The sequence below is a fragment of the Aythya marila genome (assembly GCF_965140915.1).
Source record: "Aythya marila genome assembly, chromosome: 5".
NCBI lineage: Eukaryota > Metazoa > Chordata > Aves > Anseriformes > Anatidae > Aythya > Aythya marila.
In genome coordinates, this window is record NC_139046.1 from 46,292,184 (window position 1) to 46,316,094 (window position 23,911).

Genomic DNA, 23,911 nt, shown 5'->3' on the forward strand with positions numbered 1-23,911 from the left:
GAACAAAAGATAATAATGCCTAGGATTAATTAGATAATTGATTAAATGCATATGACTAAATTAATTCAAGAAACCAGATGAAAAGCTATTATTGGGTAAGACAAAATGTATTTGCTTTCAGCAAAAAGATCAGATGTTCCTTCTAACACCACCAAAAAAAGTAAAACAAAAAAACAAGCTCATCCCAGTTACAGTTCTCCATCTGACATCCCAGTGTTCATTACACTGTCACTGCCCAGTGCTCCTGAATTGTGCATTACCAATATTTACCATTGCTCTGAGTAGCATACCACAGTCTTTTTACGTTGTGGTATGTTATTTAGATACAGAAGGGCTACAAGAGCAAAAACTGTATATCAAAATTAATTCCAAGTTGTTTCGCACTGCACTAAAAATCTCAACATTTGCCAAAGTTCAAATGCATACCTCTTACCAGCAATACCCCTAAAACTAAATTACATCCGTCTGCTTTTCTAATAGTTCAAATAAAGGAGGAAAGAGATTAAATAAATTGCTAAGGTTTCACAGCAAAGTCGACAGCACTTTGAAAAGCACTAAGCACTAAGAAAAGCACGACAGCACTAAGAAAATAAAAAAGAACATTTTACTTCTATTAAAAATTCTGCCTTTTCACCAGCATGTTTGTTTTCTTTCAGAAACATAACCTTGAATTTTTATTTTAAGTGAGCCAAAAGAACACAGGTCTCTGCACAGATGCCTGTTTTTGATAAGCTTTCCTATCATTTGCTGTCCAAACTCTACTATGTTTCTAGTCTTATTAATTACAGTTTGCTTTGGAGGGGATGGGGGGAACTTTGCTCCCCTGGCAATGCGCAGTTAATTATCAGGCCTATTGATTGGAAATAAAGATTTATCAAAAATGCAAAGGAAAAGGAAACATTTACACAGCATTGTTTTCCTCAGAGACCTCTCTCTTACAATTTCAATACCTCTGTACGTATCAGAGTGAATTACACTGGACTGCTTCATTCACCTTACAAAGCATGTCCAGAAATAAGTGCTGTTTAAACTCCAAGAACAACTTCCCATCGGATCCATGTAAACAAAAATAAACTAAAATTTCAAATGACAAACAGTTTACATGTAAAACCAGAGACAGTCAGCTTCAGTTGTGCACAATGCGAGAAGGGAGTTTTAATAACTGCAGTGAACTTGGAGAAAGTGAATGAAAAGAGAGAACTTAAAATACAGCCCATGTCAAACTACACATACTAACATCAAGCTGGGGCAAACGGCACCATGACAGCTGTAGCAATTTTCTTCCAGGCTCCAGAATTACTAACTTTTTTGAAGACACTGACTTTTCCTTACTGCAGTTTTAAGATCACATCTTTTCCTATTCAAGTGCAAGATCACTGAGGAGGTCTTCTGAACAAGGTGTTTTATCTTCTGCTGGACTTCCTACTGCTTACATCTATCTACTAATCCACTTCAAGATTTTAATTTTATATTCTTAACACACTCCTTTATATATATATATATATATATACATATATATATATATATCTTATATATATATATGTATAAGATATATATATATATATATATCTTATATATATGTATAAGATATATATATATATCTTTCAGGACTACAAAACAGATCCTAACATACTTACTCTGGAAGATCTTACTGTACTTAGTAAAACACACAATCAGTCTTCTATTATGCACCATAATAATGACCATTTCATGAAAAACTAATGGCAAATGTTTTCTTTGCAAACTGCCAGTGTTTTCCTTCAGGCAAGTTCACAATTCAATACTATACTCTTGCTTTAAAAAGAAAACACAACCAAGACACGTACACGCACACAAAACCACAAAGATTTTCAATGATTCTTAATGCCATTGCTAAATAAATGGTGCCAGTCAGCAACAGGGTTCCAGGCATATCTTATGATTGAATATTCCCATTATGGATTTACTCAAAGAAGACTCTAGGGGTAAGGAGCAAGAAAACACTTCATTTCTGTAGAGGTTTTCAGATCTGATTTAATTTTATTGATGGGGCTCTCTGTGAGCTTGACACACTACAGCCAGTGGCGCAGGGCTTCTTTGTTTTGTCTGGGGAGAGAGATTATATTTAATTCAGACTTATCAAGCACTTCAGTTTCTCTTGACCTAAATTTTAATTGATTTTCTTAAGACAAAGCTGCTTTTTGGTTTGCTGCTTCCATCAGCTTTCTTTCATGATTAGATTTGCGTAGAACAATTAAAAGAACAGCTAAAATACACCTGAGTATAATTGGTTCTAACCCAGGAAAAGTATCACACATACTGCTACATTTGGTCATAACTTTCACTCACATTGTCAATACCATAATATATTCCACCTCTATATTGAGTTTTCCTCAAACTGTCTAGTGCCTCATTACTATAAAATGAAGAATTCAGTGAAATAACTATATCTAAATCCATTAAAACTAATTCAAAGCAGTGCAAGAACATGGAAAGTGACAGCTTCATTGACTTTTACCTTTTCAGGTTTACAGCTCCAAGTGATCAGCGTATTAAGCACAGACCTCTAACCCTCAACTCAGCTAGAAGCAGAACAGGAAAATAAATTCCTGGGACTCAAAGCCTGCATTCACTTAGACTACTGCTGACTCAGGGAAGTTTTGCTTTCACTCACACAGGCAAAAAAAAAAATCTTGTAAAAACACTGATGTGTCTACATTTTTTTAAATACAAGGAATCACTAATGATAAGATGACCTCCTCTGGGTTTAATCATCTTAGTAAATAATTCACATTTTTATTGAAAAAAAAATCACACGTACCACCTGCCTCTCTTGCCCCCACCCAGTATCTAAGGCTGGCAGTAGGACCATCCAGGCCTACAAACGTTACCCCTCTCATGCAATCTACATCCTCGCACACGAACGGGAAGTACGTATTCCTGCTGTAAGCTTGGCGATGCGGCTACTTTGAACTGCACATAAAATACAACTCTGGACAAGTTTTCTTTCTGCTCCCCAGCCATAAAGGCAGGTAAATAAAAAAGCTGATTCTATCCAGAAAACATAAGATATATGAAGAGATTCAAAGACAGCTTCTTTCTGAAATAGATAACAAAAGCTACACTAGATTTAAATATGGAAATGACATACCTCAAATGGCAAGAGGCAACTACTGAGGATATACAGACATTTTGGGCAATCTTGTACATTCCATACAGTTTCCAAATAAGGCACTTATAATAGTTTTTGTAATATTGTATCTTATTCTAAAAGAAAAACTCTGCCTTGATTTTCATCTTAGTAACATTTTGAAATGCAACTCTATTTTAAGCGCACAGCTATTTTAGCTTAATATTTGTTACTCAGCATTTTTAGACTCACTTTCCTAAAGCAAGCACAAAATAATTTAATGGTGGGAAAAAAAAATCTCCTTCTGTTTCCTGGTGTTAATAATATTCGGAAATGTCTCAAAAATGTGATGAAAAAATTCATTGGACCTTATACTGCTATTGAATGTTATCAGCAGAAACCTTATTCAATCACCTGCTTTATAACACTAGGTATAAACAAGCTGTTTGCCCAAAACAAAAGCTGTTAATGTTGTGGAACACACTTGCACTTCTATTACTCCAAAGACTCTGGAGCTATATGCTCCATTACTATTTTCTGTTAGTATTACTCCAAGCCTATTCAGAATCTTGCATATTTCACAGGCTGGCTCTTGACTCATTTATTAAGTTCTTCCATCAGGAATTAAATCATTATGCTTACGTTGTCGCTGCCATTGCTACTTTTCTCTAGAATCCTAATAAACATAAGCATTCCTTCCTGCCCAAATCACTGGGCATAAAAACATTGAGAAATGTTTGCTGTTTCGTTTTTTTTTTTTAACAGAATCTTTTCCACTGCCTTACACAAAAAGCAATCAGTACTTTTTGTAATGCTATTACTTTTTGTAATTCTGCGTCAAAACTCTGTCAAAATGAAAGGAGGCACTTTGATTTTGTACATCAGCCTTTAGTACAAATCAGAATAGAGCTTGTAAAATAAATTCTTAACACCACAATATAATCCCAAATTAACATAAGTGCTGCATTATTATTATGATATTACTGCAATTGAATAATCATTTATATAATATAATATCCTAATGATTAAGAGGTTCTTAAGAGCAGGTAGCTAACGGGGGAAAGAGTACTTTGGAAGAAGGAAGTTTGCAAGACTGAGGGGCTTGTTGACCTACTGAAGGTATCAACAAGAACTCAGGGGTAAAGATTCTGCAGAAAGGCTGAACAATTTCTTAAGCTTCGGGGGAGAGTGAAGAATTATTTACCCAAGATGTACACTTCAGAGGTGAAGAAGAAATATTGTCAGGTTCAATAGTATCAACAGAGGACACACCGGAACAAAGTGATCATAAGAGCAGCAAGCCAGCCACACCAGCTGGTTACATTCTGACAGGACTTTAATACAGAGGTAAGTTTTAATGACTACATCTTAGCAGTTCAGAAACCTGATTCTTGACAGCCAGAGGGCAGTAAACATTGCCAGAAGCACTAGAGGTGGTTTGGGGAATCACAGTCATGTAACCTTTACTTCAATTTAGTATTTCATACAAATTATGTCAGAACTAAGTATACATGGGAATGTAGCTTCCCTGCAGCTAAACAACAATGGTACTTGGTAGATTAAAGCACAAGAATGTGCTATCATCTCTGAGAGGCTCACTGTATTAACAAATAATACTTGTTGCTGCACTGCAAGTGAAAGATGAACACATCATTAAGGCAAACATAAGTTGTAGTTCCTACTGTAAAAACTCCCAAAGACAAAGCTACGTTGGGCTGTGAAAGAACAATTGTTTTCATTTCATATAATTCTGATATATAGACACATATACAAGCACAAACACACATACATATTACTTTTTCCAGTGTGTATGAAGAAAAAGGATATTATATGGACAGCCTGTATATCTTTTCAGCAAAATGGTAACCAAGTAGTTCTACCTTCAGATTGCATGCTGCAATAAGAACAGCCAGATATTTTATGGAAATAGAAACTCTATTGAAAATTGTTCTATGAGCTTCTTAACTAAGAAAACATTCAGTGAATGAGATCTGCCTACTTTCAGAATCTCTTTACATCACATAATTCCTATACTGAAGAAAAACACAAACATGAAACCAGCAAAGGTTTCTGCACTCTGCACATAATTTTACATATAAGCTATGCCAGTAATTTTAAGCACTAGCCTGTTGAAGACCTGCATGTGCAATAAATTTCACACGCAAAAACTTGAAGAAAAACCTACAACGAAGAAGTTGATAGTCCCATATAACACTTTGCTGAACATATTTTAAAATAATTTTACTGACAGTACATCACTATCCATGCAACATATTGAGGGTACCTTCAAGGAGCAATGACAAACATTCGGCACTTACTACATGACCAACACTGGATTACAGCCACCAAAATAGAAGATCAAATTCCCTGAGGACTGAAGGTAAGAAGCAAATAATTAAGCCATCCCTTTCTACACATAGCAACTTTTTACATAGCATGAAGCAGATACAAAAATGAGAAAGAACAGCATCAGCCTCAGACATGAGTCTTTTCAGATTTAAAAAAATAATACTTATGAAGCTGGAGTATTAACAATGGAATAAGTGGGAAGCTTTTGGAGAGGGAGGGAGAGCCTCTGAATAAGCTATGCCCACTGTGGGATTCAACTGGTTGTGATACGGATGGTTTTCAAAGACTCACAGATGCTGGAAACTGAGATTTTCTTACAAGCAGCCTTGTACCAATTAAGAGGCAGAAAGCTTATTTCACACTGAACTCTCTTTTACCCCTTTTAATTCAGAAGCTTGGCCTACTTGGAAACTATTTTAATTGAACCTGTTTTACTATCACATTACTATATATGACACATATAGCAATGACTAATGCATTAAGTGTGCATGCTCGAAACGTATTTCTGGAAAAGCAAGCTTAACCACAGACAGATGCTTAACAGGAAAGGCAGCAAGTGAAAACTAATGGGATTTATGTATAAATTCAAACAGTCTCTGACACAAAGACTTTATCCAGAAGCAAGGTTCTGGTAGTTCTATGTAAAATGTCAATAACATGCCTGTTAATGAAGAACATGTTAACAGAACTATTCTTCGTATAGAACATGTTGTCCCATACTGTGCACCTACAAACAGCTAAACAATGCCTTTCACTAAAACTTAATCACAGATAACTATTAGCTAGGAGATTTTTGTCATTAAAAACAACATGCAATTACTCTATAATATAATCCAGGATATGAAAGGTCTGTGCAAAGTAAAAGTAGTCACCTTTCTAGTGTGCAGTATGTTTTCTAGAAGAAACTTCACTGCAAAAGCTGCAGTTCAGGAAATACCAAGATTCATTTACTTTGCAGATTAGTGATAGTCCAACCTGCAAAAGGAACTGCAAATTTTGTAGTGAGCTACGTTAATTGTGCTGAGTTTCAAAGAATCACAGAAAGGATTGGGTTGGAAGGGACCTTAAAAGATCATCCAGTTCCAAACCTCTGCCATGGGCAGGGACACCTCCCACCAGCCCAGGTTGCCCAAAGCCCCATCCAGCCTGGCCTTGGGCACTGTCAGGAATGGGGCAGCCACAGCTTCTCTGGGCAGCCTGTGCCAATTCCTCATCACCCTCAGAGTAAATGAGTTTATACAATTAGGCTTGCAAATCAACAGTGCTTTGACTAAATATTAAAATAGCTCCTGCCTAACCACGTTACAACCAACTTTACAGAAGACATTCGGATATACTTTCCGTATACCTTCCACTGTAAATAATGGCTTTATTCCCTTCACGCTATAGTCATTTTCTACTATCCAGCCAGACTCATACAACTCAGCAAGTGGAAAGAACTATGTCAACAGTATTATATCCCAGCAAATGGCCAACGTGAAGCATGAAGACAGTGTAGGCTAGTAAAATGATGACAAAGTGTTTGTGTAACTGAAGGCACTGACATAAAGTGGACCTTACCTTATACAACCCACACCAGATGTTATTTCAGTGCTTAACTATTTTTTTAAACACTATATTGAAATTTCTTGATATCTTAGTAATCTGTGTATGGAAGTGATCATCTCTTATGCTTTAAGGTCTGCTTCCACCTACCTGTCTGTTTTAATTTTACAAATTAGTATCAAATTTCAGAACAAACCTGATTTTCCTGCCAAATTCACATTTTTCTTGCTTTCTCTTCTGGCTTGATGCATTCTACCCATATTGTATTTCTGTGAAGCTCACTGTTTATTACATGTGGTTGTTACCCAAAACTAAAACAACCATTATCTTCTGAGAATCAATATAAAATTTCAGGCTGTCTTTGGAACACTTCCCTTTATCTTCTTATAGATTTTTGTCTCCAGGTGAGCTTACTGCAGCTTTTCCTACTCAAAAGAAACTCTGTGGCATATTGCTGTTTGAAACTAATATCAAATTTGAAAGTAACAGGTAACAACATCAGGAGCTGAGAGAAAAAATCTTTAGGTCACCTGAATGAACCTCCAAACTGATACAGAATATAAAAGAATAAAGTAGAACATTGTAACACAAAGATGACAAACTGAATGTACAAACATGGAGAGAGAAAGGAAGGAAAATTGCACAAACCTTTTTTCTCTTCTGTGTTCTGACAGGGTATCTGTGCCATCTATCTGCACTTCTGTACAAGGAACAACTGATCTTACTCTAAATGGTGAAGTACTACTTCATGCACGAATTTATCACTTTTGCCATTTCTGTGTTACCAACACATTCATATTTCTAAACAAGAATGCTTCTGAATTTCCATGTTTGTGAGAATCTCATGTATAAGTACTTATAACCAGAAAAGTCTTACCTTCCACCAAGGATTGGCTCCCCCAAAGCTCCCAAAGCAGAGTAGTCCATGCCATAGAAATTCAGCCCTAGAAGAATCTTGTTTCTCCATTTTGAATCAGGATCCAGTACTTGAACACAGGCTCGAACCCAGGGAAGCGGGGAATTTGGACCAGGTCTGTTGAGTTAGACAAAAAACAAACAAACAAAACACACATGATCATGCTGTCAGAAAAAGTACATGTTCATTCTCAATAGCCCTCTCTTTTTGCAGAGTGCAATTATAGAGAAAGCTATGGCACACAAAAAGCATTGAAAATAACCTGCAAGCCTACAAAGATTCAATGCACATACTTCAGTGGCTTAAAACTGTTGCTGCACAGAACATGCTTGTCCCACTAAAAGGTCATTCATTTCTAAGGTGTACATGAAACTTCCTATGATGGGTAAAGAAGTTACCACCTAGCACATTTACCGTCACTGAGCTTGGCCCAACTGTTTTCCAATACCATCCTCAATGTTTTTACTGTACACCAGCACAATATACAGGGACAAAATACATCATTTACTCATAGAACAACTATAAAAGCAGTGACAAGGAAGCAATACAAGTTTCAAAGACTGCTTAACATTTGTACACTTTATTTATGAATAAAACTCTAAAGGGGCAATTGCTTAGCAACAAAAAGCTCTGTTGTTAGAGAGCAGCACCTGAATATGCAGACTAGTTGAACTATCCTAAATACAGCATCAAGATACCAGTCTTACTTTCTCCCGAGCTCAGAGACTAGAGCAACAGGCTCTACTGCAAACATTCACTAATACGATAAAAGTAAAAGCACATTCCAGACTTTTAAATATCAATATTTTCTGCTCAAGGTCTTCAGAATATCTGTAACATTAAAACTGCAAGTGGTAATACAGTACAGAATTTTTGCTGTATGTACACTGCTTTTAGTATACTCAAACCAATAAAAGCAAATTTTTAAAAAAGGTGTTATTGTTGTTTTTTGTTTTTTTTTTTTCCAAAACCTCTCTCAGAAACTACATTTATTTCAAACACAACAATGAGTGTGTTAACTGAACTTTGAACTACTTCAAAGTACAAAAGAATAGCAGTTCCAAGCCAGATCTAAGTAACTTAATGCAGCAGTAAAAGCATTAAGGTGTGACTGTACCATAACAGAGCCTGTAATTTTAACATGATATAAAGCATGGTGCAGCTTCACCACATAGGAAAGATGTAGCCTACAGTATGGTGTAAAACTCAAAGTGCATCCAGAGTTCCAGATGAGTTTGCACTGACTGTGTGAAAGCCCTTAGCACTTCATCTTCATAGATGTCCCATTTACCTAGAGGAAAGCTAAAATGGTTACCTCTATGCTTCATATTCCAGCAGAAGAGAGTAACAAAAGCCTGTTCTAACCTCAGTACACATTACTGCCCATGATTGTTTTCCCCTAGGGTGCTATGTTGGAAGATCTAGAGACAGGGTCTGGGGAGAGAGAGGAAAGAGGAAGGTAAATTTCAGAAGAGACATAATTGTTCTTCTATTGAACCTGCCTAGACACTATCAAAGTGCTAGAATACTACGGGTGGCAGATGTCTTAGTGATGGAACACATGCAAAAGCGATGGCATGTAAGTCTGCCAGTCTACCACAAGCATTAACTCTGGAGAAGCCACCTTCAAGCAGAAGGAATTTGAGAAGCAGAAGGAATCTGAGAAAGAATTTGTCTGCCTCAGGATGAAGCAGACAAATTACTTGTCAATTTTGCTATTCTTTTTTCCCCCACAATGATATGTACTGGATTATTTTGTACCATTATGCAGAACTGTGCCAAATAAATAAAACCAAAATATCCTAGTCTGGAAAAAATAAGTGTCACAATACTAGTAAAAGAGTAATTCTTTAGCTCAGGTACAAAGCCCTTCACAGTACTGGGTGCCAGATCCTCACTGCAGTTACACCCAAGTTATGGGCTGATTCAAAAATAAACTATCCTAACTACTAATCCAAAACTTTCCTGTCTATTACAGTTAACACACACCATCCATTTTATGGGAAAAAAAAGGTAACTCATATTGTAGGTTTCATAGCAGCGTAAATGGAAATGAGTTCCTTCAGCGTGTTTTTCCTAACGTTAGTCTTACCGTTGTGGTGTTGAATAGTCGTATGTCATGAGACTGAAGCTGTCTATTGCTGAGGCCAACTGATCAAATTCTTTCTTCGTGAACATTCCTGGCTGGTTAGTCCTTTTAAAACAAAACAAAATAATAATAATAAAAAAATACTATTGTAACAGTTGTGCTTAATTTCACCTTTGGGTTTCAAAATCTTACTTTTTTTTTCTTAAAGCACCTCAGAATGAATCTTATTTCTGTTCTTAAAATACATGTAAATTATAAAGAAAAAAAATATTCAGTGCTACTTCTGTTGCCAGTAGAAAGAATCAGACATCTACAGCACACTAAGCAAATCTGCATCACCAGCATGGCTACAATAGTGGTTGTAAGGGCTATGGACTAATCAAGTTGCTTTAGATATTAATCAGTTGAAATCTAAAGGCTTTTACAAAACTCTGAATTGCTTGGACTGTCAAACTGTCCTTGGTATTTATAAAACTAAAGGTTACCTGAGGCATACTTAAATGGATGAGTGCAGCTGTTGATAACAAAATACAAATATAAATCAAAGGTAACATCTTGATTAATCTCCTAGGCAAAGATAATTTTATCACAGAATGGTTTGGGTTGAAAGAGACCTTAAAGCCCATCCAGTTCCAAACCCCTGTCATGGGCAAGGACACCTCCCACTAAACCAAGTTGTCCCAAGCCCCATCCAACCTGGCCTTGAGCACTTGCAGGAATGGGGCATCTCCTAGGGATGTTTTTTTTTTTTTTTTTACTGTACTTAAGAAATTTCTTCCAACAGGAAAAGGTTATGTTATTTTTTTTTTCCTTCACTTCTAAAAAGGTGATAAAAAGCAGCAGGGTAATACAAGTACAGCCTTTTAGCAAAAGGCTAAACAAACCCTTTTTTTTTTTTTTTTTTTTTTTTTGAGGAAAAAAACAAACAAAACATTTCTTTTTCTTTTTGAGGGTAAGTAGCAGTAGTACAAAAGGAGAACTTTTATACCCATGTGTGCTACTAACAGTAGTAAGATAAGGCAAAGCAATTACCCATTTCTGAGAAACGGCTTAAGAGTTCAAGTCACTGCAAAGTATTCAGCAGGTATAATATACATGCTAACCAACATTCTCTTTTTTTTTTTTTTTTTTTTTAACCCCACAAATAATGGCTCATAACACAATATTAGGGAAACAAAAAAAAAAAACTATCAGTCTTGGAAGAAGACTCCAAAAAGGAAGAAGGTGACTAAAGTAAGTACTAGGGGTTGATTTTTCCTGCATCTTGGTGGAAATTCAGCATTTTATCCTCAGTTTGAGGAAAATACAGTCTATGAACTTCACATTCTATGAACACAGCATTCTTACTCCCCTGCACTTTTTTTTTTTTAAACTTATTCTTCATCACAGCAGGAAACATAAGGAAGCCTTAATCACAGGGCAAAGATGGCAGTGAACAAAAGAGAAAGAAACGGTGTTCTCAGAGGGCTCTGAAGCATAAGAGACAGACAGGTAAAGTTGGGTATTCTCCTGAATAGCCTAAAAAAAAAAAAAATAAAAATAAAAGCTAAACTAAAAGCGGGGCTCACAGGAGAACCCTGCAAAGAAAAAAAAAATTGGCTTAACAGCTACAAATTCTAGCACAACAGCCATTCTAACAGATTTAAACAACTGTATGAGATCCCTCTTGAGGATAGAAGGGAAGAGACTGAAGAATTTAGAACTTTCCAGTGATATCAGAAACTACTACTTGACCTACAAGTTAACAGGCAATGCCTATGTAGACAAGCTATACATTACAAGTCACTTGTAGTCCAACCTAAATGTAAAAAAACAAAAGATATGCTCAGCAACAGATGCAAGTAATAGACTGGAAAAAACAACAACTTATTTTGACCCTCATCGCTTTTGGATCAGTGCATAAATTCTGCATCCAACAACATTTGCTGAATGGGTCACCAGAGCATAACAGCATTCTGCTACTGTTTTAAAAGGACACTTTCTGTTCTCCAACATTAGGAAATAAGTTAACAGAGTACAGGTAATGAAGTGGGGCAGAATAAATCATTTAACATGTCTGTCATGTTATAAGGGAGCAAAGCATGAATGATATTTGCAAGTGAGGTCAATGGACCTGACCAAATGCACACTGGATTACGTAGCTCTAATTTGTACAAAGCACAGTGGTGTTCTGGCTGTCTGAAGTTTTCAGAACCAGTTATATACTTCTCATAATGAGGAGAAATCCCGTCCCCTTTCATCTGGGGTTTTAATAAATTAACACAAACCTTCACTTCTGGAACCATTGGCAGACCTCTTTTTTTTTTTTTTTTTTTTTTTTTTTTAATAGTTATCTGCCTGTCATTTACTGCAATTGCAAATTATAGCTGTTCTACAAGAATAAAGAAAACGAAGGACATTTTTGAAACAATGTCATGGCAACCTGGATGCCCTTAGGCAAAGCAATTCCCCATTGCAAACTCCAGCAAAACACATTTTCAGTAAATTGATTTTGATTACTTATGATGGGAAAAGCATAAAAAGTAATTATAATGTGCATTAGATATTATGGCAAGTCAGACTGCCTTACAGATTAATCTGGGTAGTATTTTAATGAAACTTGGATATGGAGGGCAGGTAATACATCCACTTTTCATATATATTGTCAAGGAATGGAAAAAAAATCAGGTTAAAATGGATGTAGTCATTCTGTGCAAAGTAAGCTTGTAACTGAACTACTTAACTACAAAGGAAAAGCATCTGAGGAGCAGAGGCATAAGTTTCCAACTTGGAACAAGTCTAGCAGCAATGAACATGCTTTGTCCATTCATGGTTGGTGTTAAAACCAACTTTTCTGCAAAAAACAAGCACCACTCACCAGCTCTGTCAGCACCAGTCAATTCTGCTCTAAGTCAAGCACATTGAGAAACTGCTCATTGGAACAGCACTAAGACTACTGGACACATGCCTTCAGAATGGTTCTGAGTCAAAAAATGGCACTTAAGGATAAAACCAATTATTTTTTCACAGCTGTTATGCTTCTCTTTTAAGGTTCTCCAATCATTCTGATGTTTAAGTTAGTCCTAAACTCATCTCAAGTACTGTTTCCAAAACACTCAGCAGTGACAGGCTCCATCAGCATTTATCAACAGTGTACAACTTACATACCAAAGACGCCTTGTTATTAAACTGCCAGCAGACAAACCTTGGTGACTTTTATTTATTTATTTATTTTTGCTTACCACGAACATCACAAACGTGAAGAGACAGAAAGCAGGTACATCAACACGAGTTATAGGAAAAGCAGATTATTTAATACATAATTTAATTCAAAAGTCTCTTTGCATGAAAATAACCCTAACCTCTGAAGTGTTTCATTTGCTTTATCTTTGAGTTTACCCAAAGACACAATTCAAAAATTACACCTCTTTGGAGTCTAACAAACGTACTGGATAAAAGAGTGAAGCTGAGCACTGAATAGAGATCTGCCATATAAAGAAATCTGCTCCTACTGGCCTACATAATTTCCTACTGAAATTATGCAACATGTGTTATAAATATAAAACAATTGGGTTCAAGAAGTAAATTTGAAGCAGGAAAGAGTATTCTTATTATGCCAACTAATACTAAATCCTTTTTATTTTTTATTATTTTTTTTAAGAGCCAGAGACTTGATATAATATTTGCATTTGTATTTCTCTATCTCAATAACTGAAACAAATTTCATTCATTCAGTTTCCTTAACACTCTGCTCAGATGCACTAGTGTTCTTGTTTGATTCTTATATCAATCGTTCAACATAACTAACTATGAAGCTTCCTACCTACTAACAATAAAACCCCTGCTATTCAGGTTTGGAAATGGCCATCTAATCAAGACCAAATTTGCATCTATGTGGACTGTAAAAGTCACTCCAAGAGAAGAAATTCATCAGAGATGACATTTATAGCACACTAGTACCGCTGTAAAAACCACTAATACTGAATATACAGTAAATCATTTGTTTTACGTGAGGTCTGGATAAAATGTCCATTGTGATATATGGGACAATAACCTAGGTGCTTGATGAACTTGCGTATCTTGTTTGTCCTTTTGTAGGGAACCACTGAGTTACTGAGAGAAAACAAGCACTCTACTTTTTGAGCATAATGCTTAAGAGATGAACATTTCTAGTAAGTGTCACAGTCCATTTCTTGTACAGATTACAGCTGTCCAAGATACATCAATACTTCTACTTTAGACCAGTCCGTTTGCCTGAAAGGTAATAAAGCTTCCACTACATGCTTCAAAAAGATTCACTTCTTGGCTAAAATACTGATGTTCCTGCTGAAACATTGTTTATATGACCATTCTCCCCCATATCTAGCTAAGCCACTTTTTGCTTGACTAAGAAGCTGTGGTGGTTTCACACCGATGGCCAACCGAACCTCACCACAGAGCTCTCTTACTTCCCCCCTCCTCAAAAATGGGGAGAAAACATAAGGGGGAAAAAAAAGTCACAGGCTGAGATGGGAAAAGTTCAGTTAAAGGAAAGAAGGAAACAAAACAAGCAAAGGCTGCAGAGAAGCAAAGAGAAAAATTTCTGACCCAAATTTCCATTGAACAATACAAAGAATAAATATTCCCTGAGATCATAGGTCTCATTTGTACATATCCTCTTCAATTTATTAGTATTTTTTGACAGTTGGCTTGTTTATATAGATATATATACACACACATATACAGAGACAGAAATTGGTAGTACAGTACTTGAACATCAGACTTAGAAGAAGAAATCACATGTTTTCCTTGATATTTCTCTATACCCAGCTTAGAATTTCCCAGGCCTTTTTTACTATTCTTTCCCACCTAAATAAGCACTGGGTGGTTTGTTTCATAGCTTGGAATGTCTACTACCTGAATCTTCCAAATAGCATATGGTAGTATGTATCAAAATTCCCATTAGAGCTTTACTGATAAGTATTTCTATAAGGTTTTGACTTTGTCGTCTTTCATTTTGAAAGAATGGAAAAAAATACTTCAACCATGCAAGCCACTTTCATTTACTTTCAAATGAATCTACATTCTCAATTACTTCTTGTCTCACTATGATTACTTTCAAAATGAAATAAGATAAGGAAAAAAAGGTCTTGTAGCTGACTGCTATTCCCTGCAAGTTTGAACTGCATTCTTGTCTGTTTACCTCACCTTGTCACCTACCACGAGAGCTCTTCTTTATCCTCACTTTGAACGGTCCTTCATAATGGAAAGCTGATTGATTTTCTGTTTCCTCTATATATCTATTTCAGAAGTCATCTGCTCAGTAATGACTTAATTTTCTTGTTGCGTGTAATTCTCTGTTTTCTCTGTAAACCAGCTGTTTGCAAATCTTCCCTTCTCCCTTCTGTTCTCACCACCAGATATTAGTTTTCATAGCTCCTCACAGTTAGCTGCACTAAAGTATAATGCTATTGCATTTTATGAACAGACCACTGAATTCAGTTAATGCATGATCATGGAATACAAATTCACCGTTTCTCTCTGCACCCTGTCTGTTCTACAGCAAAGAGGAACAAGAGCTAAATAAATCTCTACCATGTGGATCATGTAATTCAGGCATTGATAATGAAGTAGTAAAACACAAACAAGTTACAATCCTAAATTACTTTCTTTTCAGCAAAAATCCTCCTGGCAGTTCTGCAACTACCCTATCTCATTTTAGGTTCACCAAAACCCTAGATGGATGATAGCTCACTGAAGTAATTCTCTTCTACCAATACTTAAAAGATAGTTCTGTGTGAATCCTGGTTTCCATGGACATTTTGCAACTAGACGCTCTGGTGTCTTATAAATGTTTCATTTACAATGCCCTCCCACTGCTTGGTCTTGAAGAAAAAGATCAGTCTTACTCAGCTGCCCAGCTGCCTGTTTTCATGAAGTGGCAGGGACCTGACTATTAAAATTCTATGCCTATGTCCACTTTGTCTGAAACTGGCCAAATGGTAAATACACTTCTGCAGAGGGATGAAGAATGGAACAGATAAAGCTTTGAGACACCTTGCTTTCTGTGAAATCAGGCTAAAAATAGAATTAATCTGTGCCTGCAATAGTATTGGATGAAGCAGGCAAGTCAACAACAGGACCCTGACACGATACTGCTGTTCAGAGGCATGAACAATAATTATAGACCTAATCCTTGCTGTCAGAAAAGAACGTGACCATACTGAATGATTAACCAAAAAGGGATTCTCAGACAGATGAAAACAGATTGAATATATAGCGTGGGCTGAATTCTGTGCAGCTGATTGGAGAGTTTAAAAAGCACTGCATGATCTGCATCTCTGACCTCCCTCCATCAGCGAGTGCATCCCTGCAGATAACATATCAAGGTTTTTACATAGATGCACGTTAGTTGGTAAGCATTTCAGAAAATGCACGTGCTTAGTATTCAAATAAGCTCACATACACTTGTAATAAACCATTCTTTTTCTCGACTTCCCTTCTGAGGACAAAAAGTTTCAAGAGTTGAAGAACTGTATACAATAATATGCCCCAAATCTCCATTGAAGCAGAACTTAAACACAGTATCCGATTACGTGGCCTACGCTTCCAGATCGATATGACAACTCAGGGACCGTACATTGCAAAACCAAAACTATTAGTTCATTGAACCATAGTGTTGAGGTACATCTGTTGCAGGAGAAACAAATAACGAATTCCAAGTTATTACACATCTTTTTCTTTGTTCATGCACCGTATGCAAGTACTGTTCCTCTTAGAATAGAGAGAAGAATCCAACTGAAAAGGTAATTCCATAAAACCAATCACCACTGCTCACATACTCTCCCAATTTCAAACCTGAGAAGTCTCAGGAGAGATGGAGGGAGAGACAAAATGGTTCTTTGCCCTCCCAGCCAAACCCCATCATCTTAACATCTCCATCCACATTTTGCTTATATAATATGAAAGACTACCATGCTGGTAACAAAGCCAAAGAAACTACATTCCAATAGATGAAAACTTTGAGAGAATGAGCAAATAAAAAATGGAAACATGAAAAACTAGCAGTTAATTTTTAATGTGCTAGAACAGCATGAATATCCCAACATAAGAGGAAAGCACAGAATACTGCAGTTGCACAAGATCTCAACATTAGCTGAAGACTGAGTTAGAGTGCAGATTTACAGGCTTCCAGCAGAAGCTAATGTATGATTGTCCACAGTAAGACAATAAGAGACATGAGTGTGTGATGTCGGAAAACAGAAATCTAAAAATCACTGGCAAAAAAAATACAGAGTAAAAATATTCTCCTTGCATCACTGAGTGCTTTTCCCATTCTTGTGTTCTTCTCAAGCACAGTCACATTACTTTGGATATAGTTTGAAGAGAATTTAAAACTCTTTTTGAAGGTTTAAAACTCATCTAACATTTGAAAAGTATTATTTATCATGTCCTCTGTAAGAAACCACTGTAAGGAAGAATGAACACTGCTAGCCAAGGAACAGCACTTCTTGCTTTTTATTTACACGTGTAGATATATTGAAAACCCTTCAGGCTTATTAATTCCCTTCCTTTTTCTCTGGATTTAAAATGCACAACAGCTACTAGAGGAAAATAGAGCTTTACATTTCCTTGTTTGCATCTGTACTGCAGGCATTTATATCGACATGATTTTAGGGTTTAATTTACTGATAACTACGGCTTTGCAAACTGAGAATTACATTTTTTTAAGAGTGTAAACAATTCCAGTTTATATTAGTAAATATAAACCAACAGGACTGGCAAACAAACTTATAAAAAGAACAAGCATAAACAACAGGCTTTTTTTTTTTAAGCCTGTTTTAGTTTTCTGGTTCAATTTCAGAGATCAGCCATTTTACACAATCATTTCTCAGTCATAAGGCTCGAGGGGATGGAATTTACTTTTTTTTTTTTTTTTTTTTTAATGAAAGCTGATCACTTATCACAAGCTTCTCATTCTGGGACAGCACCATATAAATTCCATGTGTGTTTTCAAAAATTTCACTGACATAGATAATATTCCTATTTGATGTATGCCACTATTGGCCCTGCAAGAAAACACTGGACAAACAGTTGTTTAAATTATTAAGCACTTCATTCGAAAACCCAACTCATTTTCTGTAAGAATGAATGTTGTGATGAATACCAGCATCACGTTGGGAAAGGGGATTCTGCATCTGTTAATGTGACATTTGTATAACTGCATGACTTTTATTGCAGATCACAAAGCCTCTGATCCAAATACTATTTTATATATTTCTAGTTTAATTCCCTGATTTCTGAGCATTTGCAACAATCTGCACTAATATTCTACCTGTAAGCCAGCTTTGCTTTTTTTAGTATTTTGGTCTCATCTATCTTTCTGGTACCTCTTGCTATTGGAATCCAAAATCCTGTCACAATTTCTGTGTGTGGCCTTGTTTGTTCACCTATTGAATTCACATTCTAGATTATAATTTAGCAGACGTACAATGTTTGAGAATACAAATTATGTTTCTACTATCAATGAAAGAATGTGACAAACCTATTAAACCAAAGACTGAACACTTAAGGACCGTGAAACAATATATACAAACTCTAGAACATCTTATTGTAAATATCAAAGGTCCTGTGCTAAAATCATCATATTAGATTTTTGAAAAATAGGAGTGGATGGTTCACACTTCAGGGCAGAGGTTGTCCCTGCAGTAATGCATCAGATTGTTGATGCACAGACCAAATGTGCAGGCTACTGCCTTTTAAATATAGACCATCAGTTGTCAAACTTCTCAGTTGCATGAAAGGGAGGACAATGTCTGACAATCTCCGCTTGGAATAGAATCACAGAATCATTAAGGTTAGAAAAGCCCTACAAGATCATCTGGTCCAACCATCCCCCTGTCACTAACGTCACCCACTAAACCATGTCCCAGCATCACGTCCAACCTTTCCTTGAATACCCACAGGGACAGTAATTCCACCACCTCCCTGGGCAACCCGTCCCAATGCCTGACTGCTCTTTCTGAGCAGAAATGTCTCCTCATTGCCAACCTGAACCTCTCCTGGTGCAACTTGAGGTCATTTCCTGTTGTCCTATCTCTGGCTATCTGCGGATAGGACAATGCATAGCTTTAAGTTACAAAACAAGCAGGCCTGGGCTAGACAATACTGAGAACCTTCTAATGGTGCAGGTAAGTGTGGGAACATTAAAATCAACCAGCGAACAGGTGTTGTTATAAGAGCTCATTAGATAAATGCCCATCAGAAGCTACTTAATTATAGCTTATTTTGCCTTAGAATAATACCCCTTTCAATACCATTCCCTACTATTCAGAATAGCAGCTTAAATTCAGAAACAAACCTCTCCAACCCTATTTATGTAGTGCCTTCAGCTGCTGCACTAATTACAGAGACATCGTATAATTCAGATGCCTTCAGAGAGCACAAGCACTGTCAGTTGTCCACAACAAAGATCATAATTTAAACTACAAAATTAGTTCATCCTAAAAACACAAGCCTGACTTTCCTTGATGCTATTAGCATTCCTGATGTTGCTCAACTTTTCTTAATGGCAAGAATCTCTTTATCAAATTCTCTGATTAGATCAGGATAGTCATTAAAAAACAAAACTAAACTAAACCTAGCCAGCTTGACAAGCACAAAAATTTTAACCAAGTGCTACAGGTTCACAACACAAAAGAGCTGGGAGTGGTCATTCACAAAAATATGAGAGCTTCACATCACTGGGGAATTGTAAATGGTAACTGACAGAAAAACAAAAATTTGCTCTATTTTGATCAGGAAACAAAATGGTATTTGCAAACCAAATGGAATTTTTCAGATCACTGAGGAATGGCACTCTTCCTTAATATACATATCCCATCCCAGCTGTTGCCTTTTCAATACTTGGTCTCCAAACAGAGAGAAACACAGGATCTGTTCTTGTCATGGAGTAGCCTACACAGTTTTCACGAAGCCAAACTAATTACCTGTGGCCCATCTGGTATAAACCAGTAACAGAAGTCAAGAACGAGAAATACGCCAACAATTACAGGTCCTGAAAAGAAAGCAAGAAATCCCAGCAGACACCTAAGGACAAATGAACCTGAAAACTGCTGTCCTGTCTTTCCATTGACAGATTCTTCCAGCTAGGGCTGAGGCACACCAGCAGTCCCATCTGTATAACCTGCAAATTCTTAAGTTACCTGAAAAATACAGTGTATCTGAAACTCTTAATCCAACATAATAAATTAACCTGTGTTAAAAACAGACATATCTGAATATCAATGAAGAAAATGTTCCTTTTGATACTTATTGTATTTACTGTTTCCATTTTGGGGAAGATAAACTGCTGTCCTTTAATGCCATTCCTGTTATGTTGCTTTATCCTCTTCAGAGGAGTCATTTACGCAATAAATGAAAATTAATTGTGTCACCATTTGGTTCTCCTAATTTCCAAACTATTCCAGTGCCTTTGATGCCAGGGCTCAATGCCCAGGCAAGGCATGCTCCAATAGCATAACATCATGCAAAACAAGCTTGTACCCTGGAGCATATGAACCTAATTTAAAAAATCTAACACACCAAATGTAGGCTTAATTCCTCCTTGCAAAGATTAAAAAGCTCATCTTTTTTCTCTATCCACCCCCCCTCCTTTTTTTTTTTTTTTTGGAAAGTTGTCCAACATCACCCTGAAATTTCTGCAGTCATTGCTCTGTAGCAGCTGGCTTAGAACTGAGAGAGCCACAAACACCAGACACAGTGAGGAATATATTTCACTTCTCTTCAACCATCATTAGTTGACCTACAGATTATTTTAACGATTCTCTCTAGTGGGAATTCAAAAGCTGATGAGTGCACCTGCTTCAACACACAGGAGCACAGTCAGACCTTGGCTGTATTAATTTTATATAGTGAGGCACAGTCTTTTAAAAGCCATTTACTTCTAAGAATATATTCGTTCCTCTCAAGTCCCTTCTGAATCCATACAGAACGCATTGAACTTTCATGGTTGCAGTCAGAGCCATGCTGTCCTGAGCTGAAAACCCAACGAACAGCAGCAAAACCAGGCAAGTCACTGGCAAAAGAAACACAGGTAGCATTTATAGCCATTAACAAGCATCCAGATTTACTGTGGCTAGCAGAACCCAGTTTATAAAGAGAAGCGACTGGCAGATCTATTCTATAAGCCTTTATACAGCAACGAAACAAAATCCACGAGCCCAATCGCGGGACCAAGTATGATTCAATAGTATTACTGTAATTTGAAGAGGTTATTAAACTTTTTCCAGTAACAGTTACTCAGAAGTAGTTAGCAGTCATCTCATACCCAGTTTCCTGCTCTCCTCAATATAAACTCATATTTCAAGCTCTATCCTGTGATCCAAGTCACACATTTTATAAGTTCTCTAACACCCAGTAAGAACTATTACGCCAGTCAGCTAGCCTAGACAACCCACTTAAGAGTTATTTCTATGCCTTCTCCAGTGCTGAATTTTATGAACAGAGCCTAATTTCAAAGTCTTGGTTCATAAATGTACCCTCCATATTTCTGACAGTGTCACTTCTTAGGATACTCACAGGAAGATTAACGACTACAGGAAAGATGAAGGGCAGTGTGTTATTACCTACTAGGCACAACAAATAGGAAACTGCATAGTTATAAAGAGCTCTCAAATTTTCCTTCCCATGTCCTGTTTTGTGTTTATTACTTGCCCAAAGAGATTGTCTTCAAGCATCAATTTCCTTTATTAACATACAACAGGTCTGGGAGAACATACCTGGTGTATATGCTGGCTAACTATACAGTGACCATTTTGGGAATCACCTGCTTTTATGTGACTTCGCATCAAACTGGAAGGAAAAGTAAAAAACATAACATGTAGAAAGATTAGAAAAGCTCAAGAGCCTTATTGATTCCAACAAAATTAGATCACTACAGCCAGGTGTGCCACAAACACTTTAACCTTTCACAACATTAACTATAGGTATTGGTAAAAACACCAGAATCCTACTTAATAAACTCTACTCAACAATATTGTTTTTCTAACATGCTGTTATTTGAAATAACTGGTTTATTTAAAACTCCACCCCAATCTAGAAAGGGGTTTTCTGCTGTTTTGATCCCTGATATTGTTTACTTATCAAAATTTCAAGAATTTACATTCTGACCCACAGTCCTGCCTGTGAATGGTGTTAAAACTAAGTGTCTGTTCTTATTTCACTCCAGAACAAAGATATCTTAGAAGCTGTTCATAACTGAACTGCATTTGTTTACCATAGATTATCATATGATAAACAATGGGGTAATTTTATGCTACATCAGACTTACTACTTGCTAGCAATGCTTGTAAGGAAAAAAGTGCATGTACTGGAATAGTGAACCCACCAACACATCTCTCGGTATACACAAAGTCATGGCAAGGCAACTAACTGAATCTTCAGCAACTTTTAAAGATGATACTTTTGGTGAAAACTAAATTCTTTCAATAATTAGAAGTGCCCATCCGTAATCAACTTTTAAGAGACTAAAATACCTATTGCCTTTATCACACAGGCAAAACACTGGTTCATTGGGACATCCACTGAGCTGGGCAACTACAAGGGCAACAGACCATTTTCTATCATGTACCCTTTCCATTTTCCAGCACAGCATGCACGTAGACTTGTAGGAAAGTAGAAAAGTAGCACAAAGTAAAAGAAAGGAACAAGTTCTCCGTCTTGCTGACAACCTTTCAAAAGATGCAGGGTAGCACAACTATGCTGATTTCCACTGCTACCTGAAAAATTCTGAATAGCAGTAATGACGATTGAATACCTTCTGGTAATTTTGGTATAGCAGCTTTGGAAAGAAAATGCTGAAGCTCTTTAAGGTACCTCTGTAATGTGCTTTTTTTTTTTTTTTTGGTGATGTTTATATTTTATTTTATTAAACAAACAATAAAGAATTAACTGAATGGCTAAAATCTTTATTTTACACAAGTGGAAATTAAGAGGTGGAAAATACTGACACCGTGTACTTAAAGAAGCTTTGACTAACAAAGAGAGAGACTATAGGTTCTTCTACTCTTACATATTCAAATATGAACATCCAAAGTTAGGGATGCTTGCTGTATTTTGAATGAGGAGCACACATTATGTTCAAATATTTGAAGATAGAAGAGAGGTTCAGGTTCCTGTGGCTTTCAAATGAAAGCAGCTGCACTACTGCTGTGCATCTCATGAAGCCAATAAAGACAAACAATTTGATATGGATTATTTGCCAAGACTGAAGCAGCTTTACTGTGTTCTTTCCAAAGCCTAGACTATAAAAAAGTGGAAAATGAAAAGCATGCTTAACTACAGATTCAACTGCACATGTTTCACTTGCAAGTACGAAGCTATGAGCAAGATTGTTGCACAGTACAGAAGTGTTGTGCAAGCTCTTTAAAACAGGTACTAAAACAGCATTATAGACCAGTAGACCGAAGAACCTGAATATTTTGGCACAAATTGGAAATCCTAGTTTCCAGCCACCTCTGGTTCTGGCTGCTTAAGTGACTTTCTTCAATTCAATTGTCTGGCCTTCAGTTAAAGCTCTGGGAACACGTGTACTGTTTGAGCATTTTCTTCCTGTATTTTTTTGAGCATTTTCTTCAGAGATTGTACCAAGTTCAGCACAGCAAAGGTAGCAATAATTTGAAATTGAGCAACAACATTTTGAAAAGAAATCATCTCAAGATGCAGGTAGCTCTCCCTCCCCCAAATCCATTGTTACACACCTTGCTTACACCATAAATACAGAACAATTCAAAGACTCCCCGTTATATAAAGGTGGATTTTGATCCATAAAACTTGCAGTGAGGTCTAAGTGACACCTGATTACCACAGCTGAAAAACAAACATTCACTTATTCTGAACAGTCAGACAACTAGTGCCCTAAAGGAAGACACTCTGCTGCATAAAC

At 36.6% G+C, this 23,911-nt stretch overlaps 1 protein-coding gene across 1 annotated transcript in view; it reads right to left on the reverse strand.

Moving 5' to 3' along the window:
- CHID1 (chitinase domain containing 1) overlaps positions 1-23,911 on the reverse strand; it is a 97,998-nt gene that overhangs the window by 47,976 nt on the left and 26,111 nt on the right. The window contains exons 8-9 of the mRNA XM_082762232.1: positions 10,012-10,113; positions 7,881-8,036 (exon numbers count right to left, since the gene is read on the reverse strand). Of these exons, the coding sequence (XP_082618358.1) occupies positions 7,881-8,036; positions 10,012-10,113 (258 nt within the window). The remainder of the gene's footprint in view (positions 1-7,880; positions 8,037-10,011; positions 10,114-23,911) is intronic.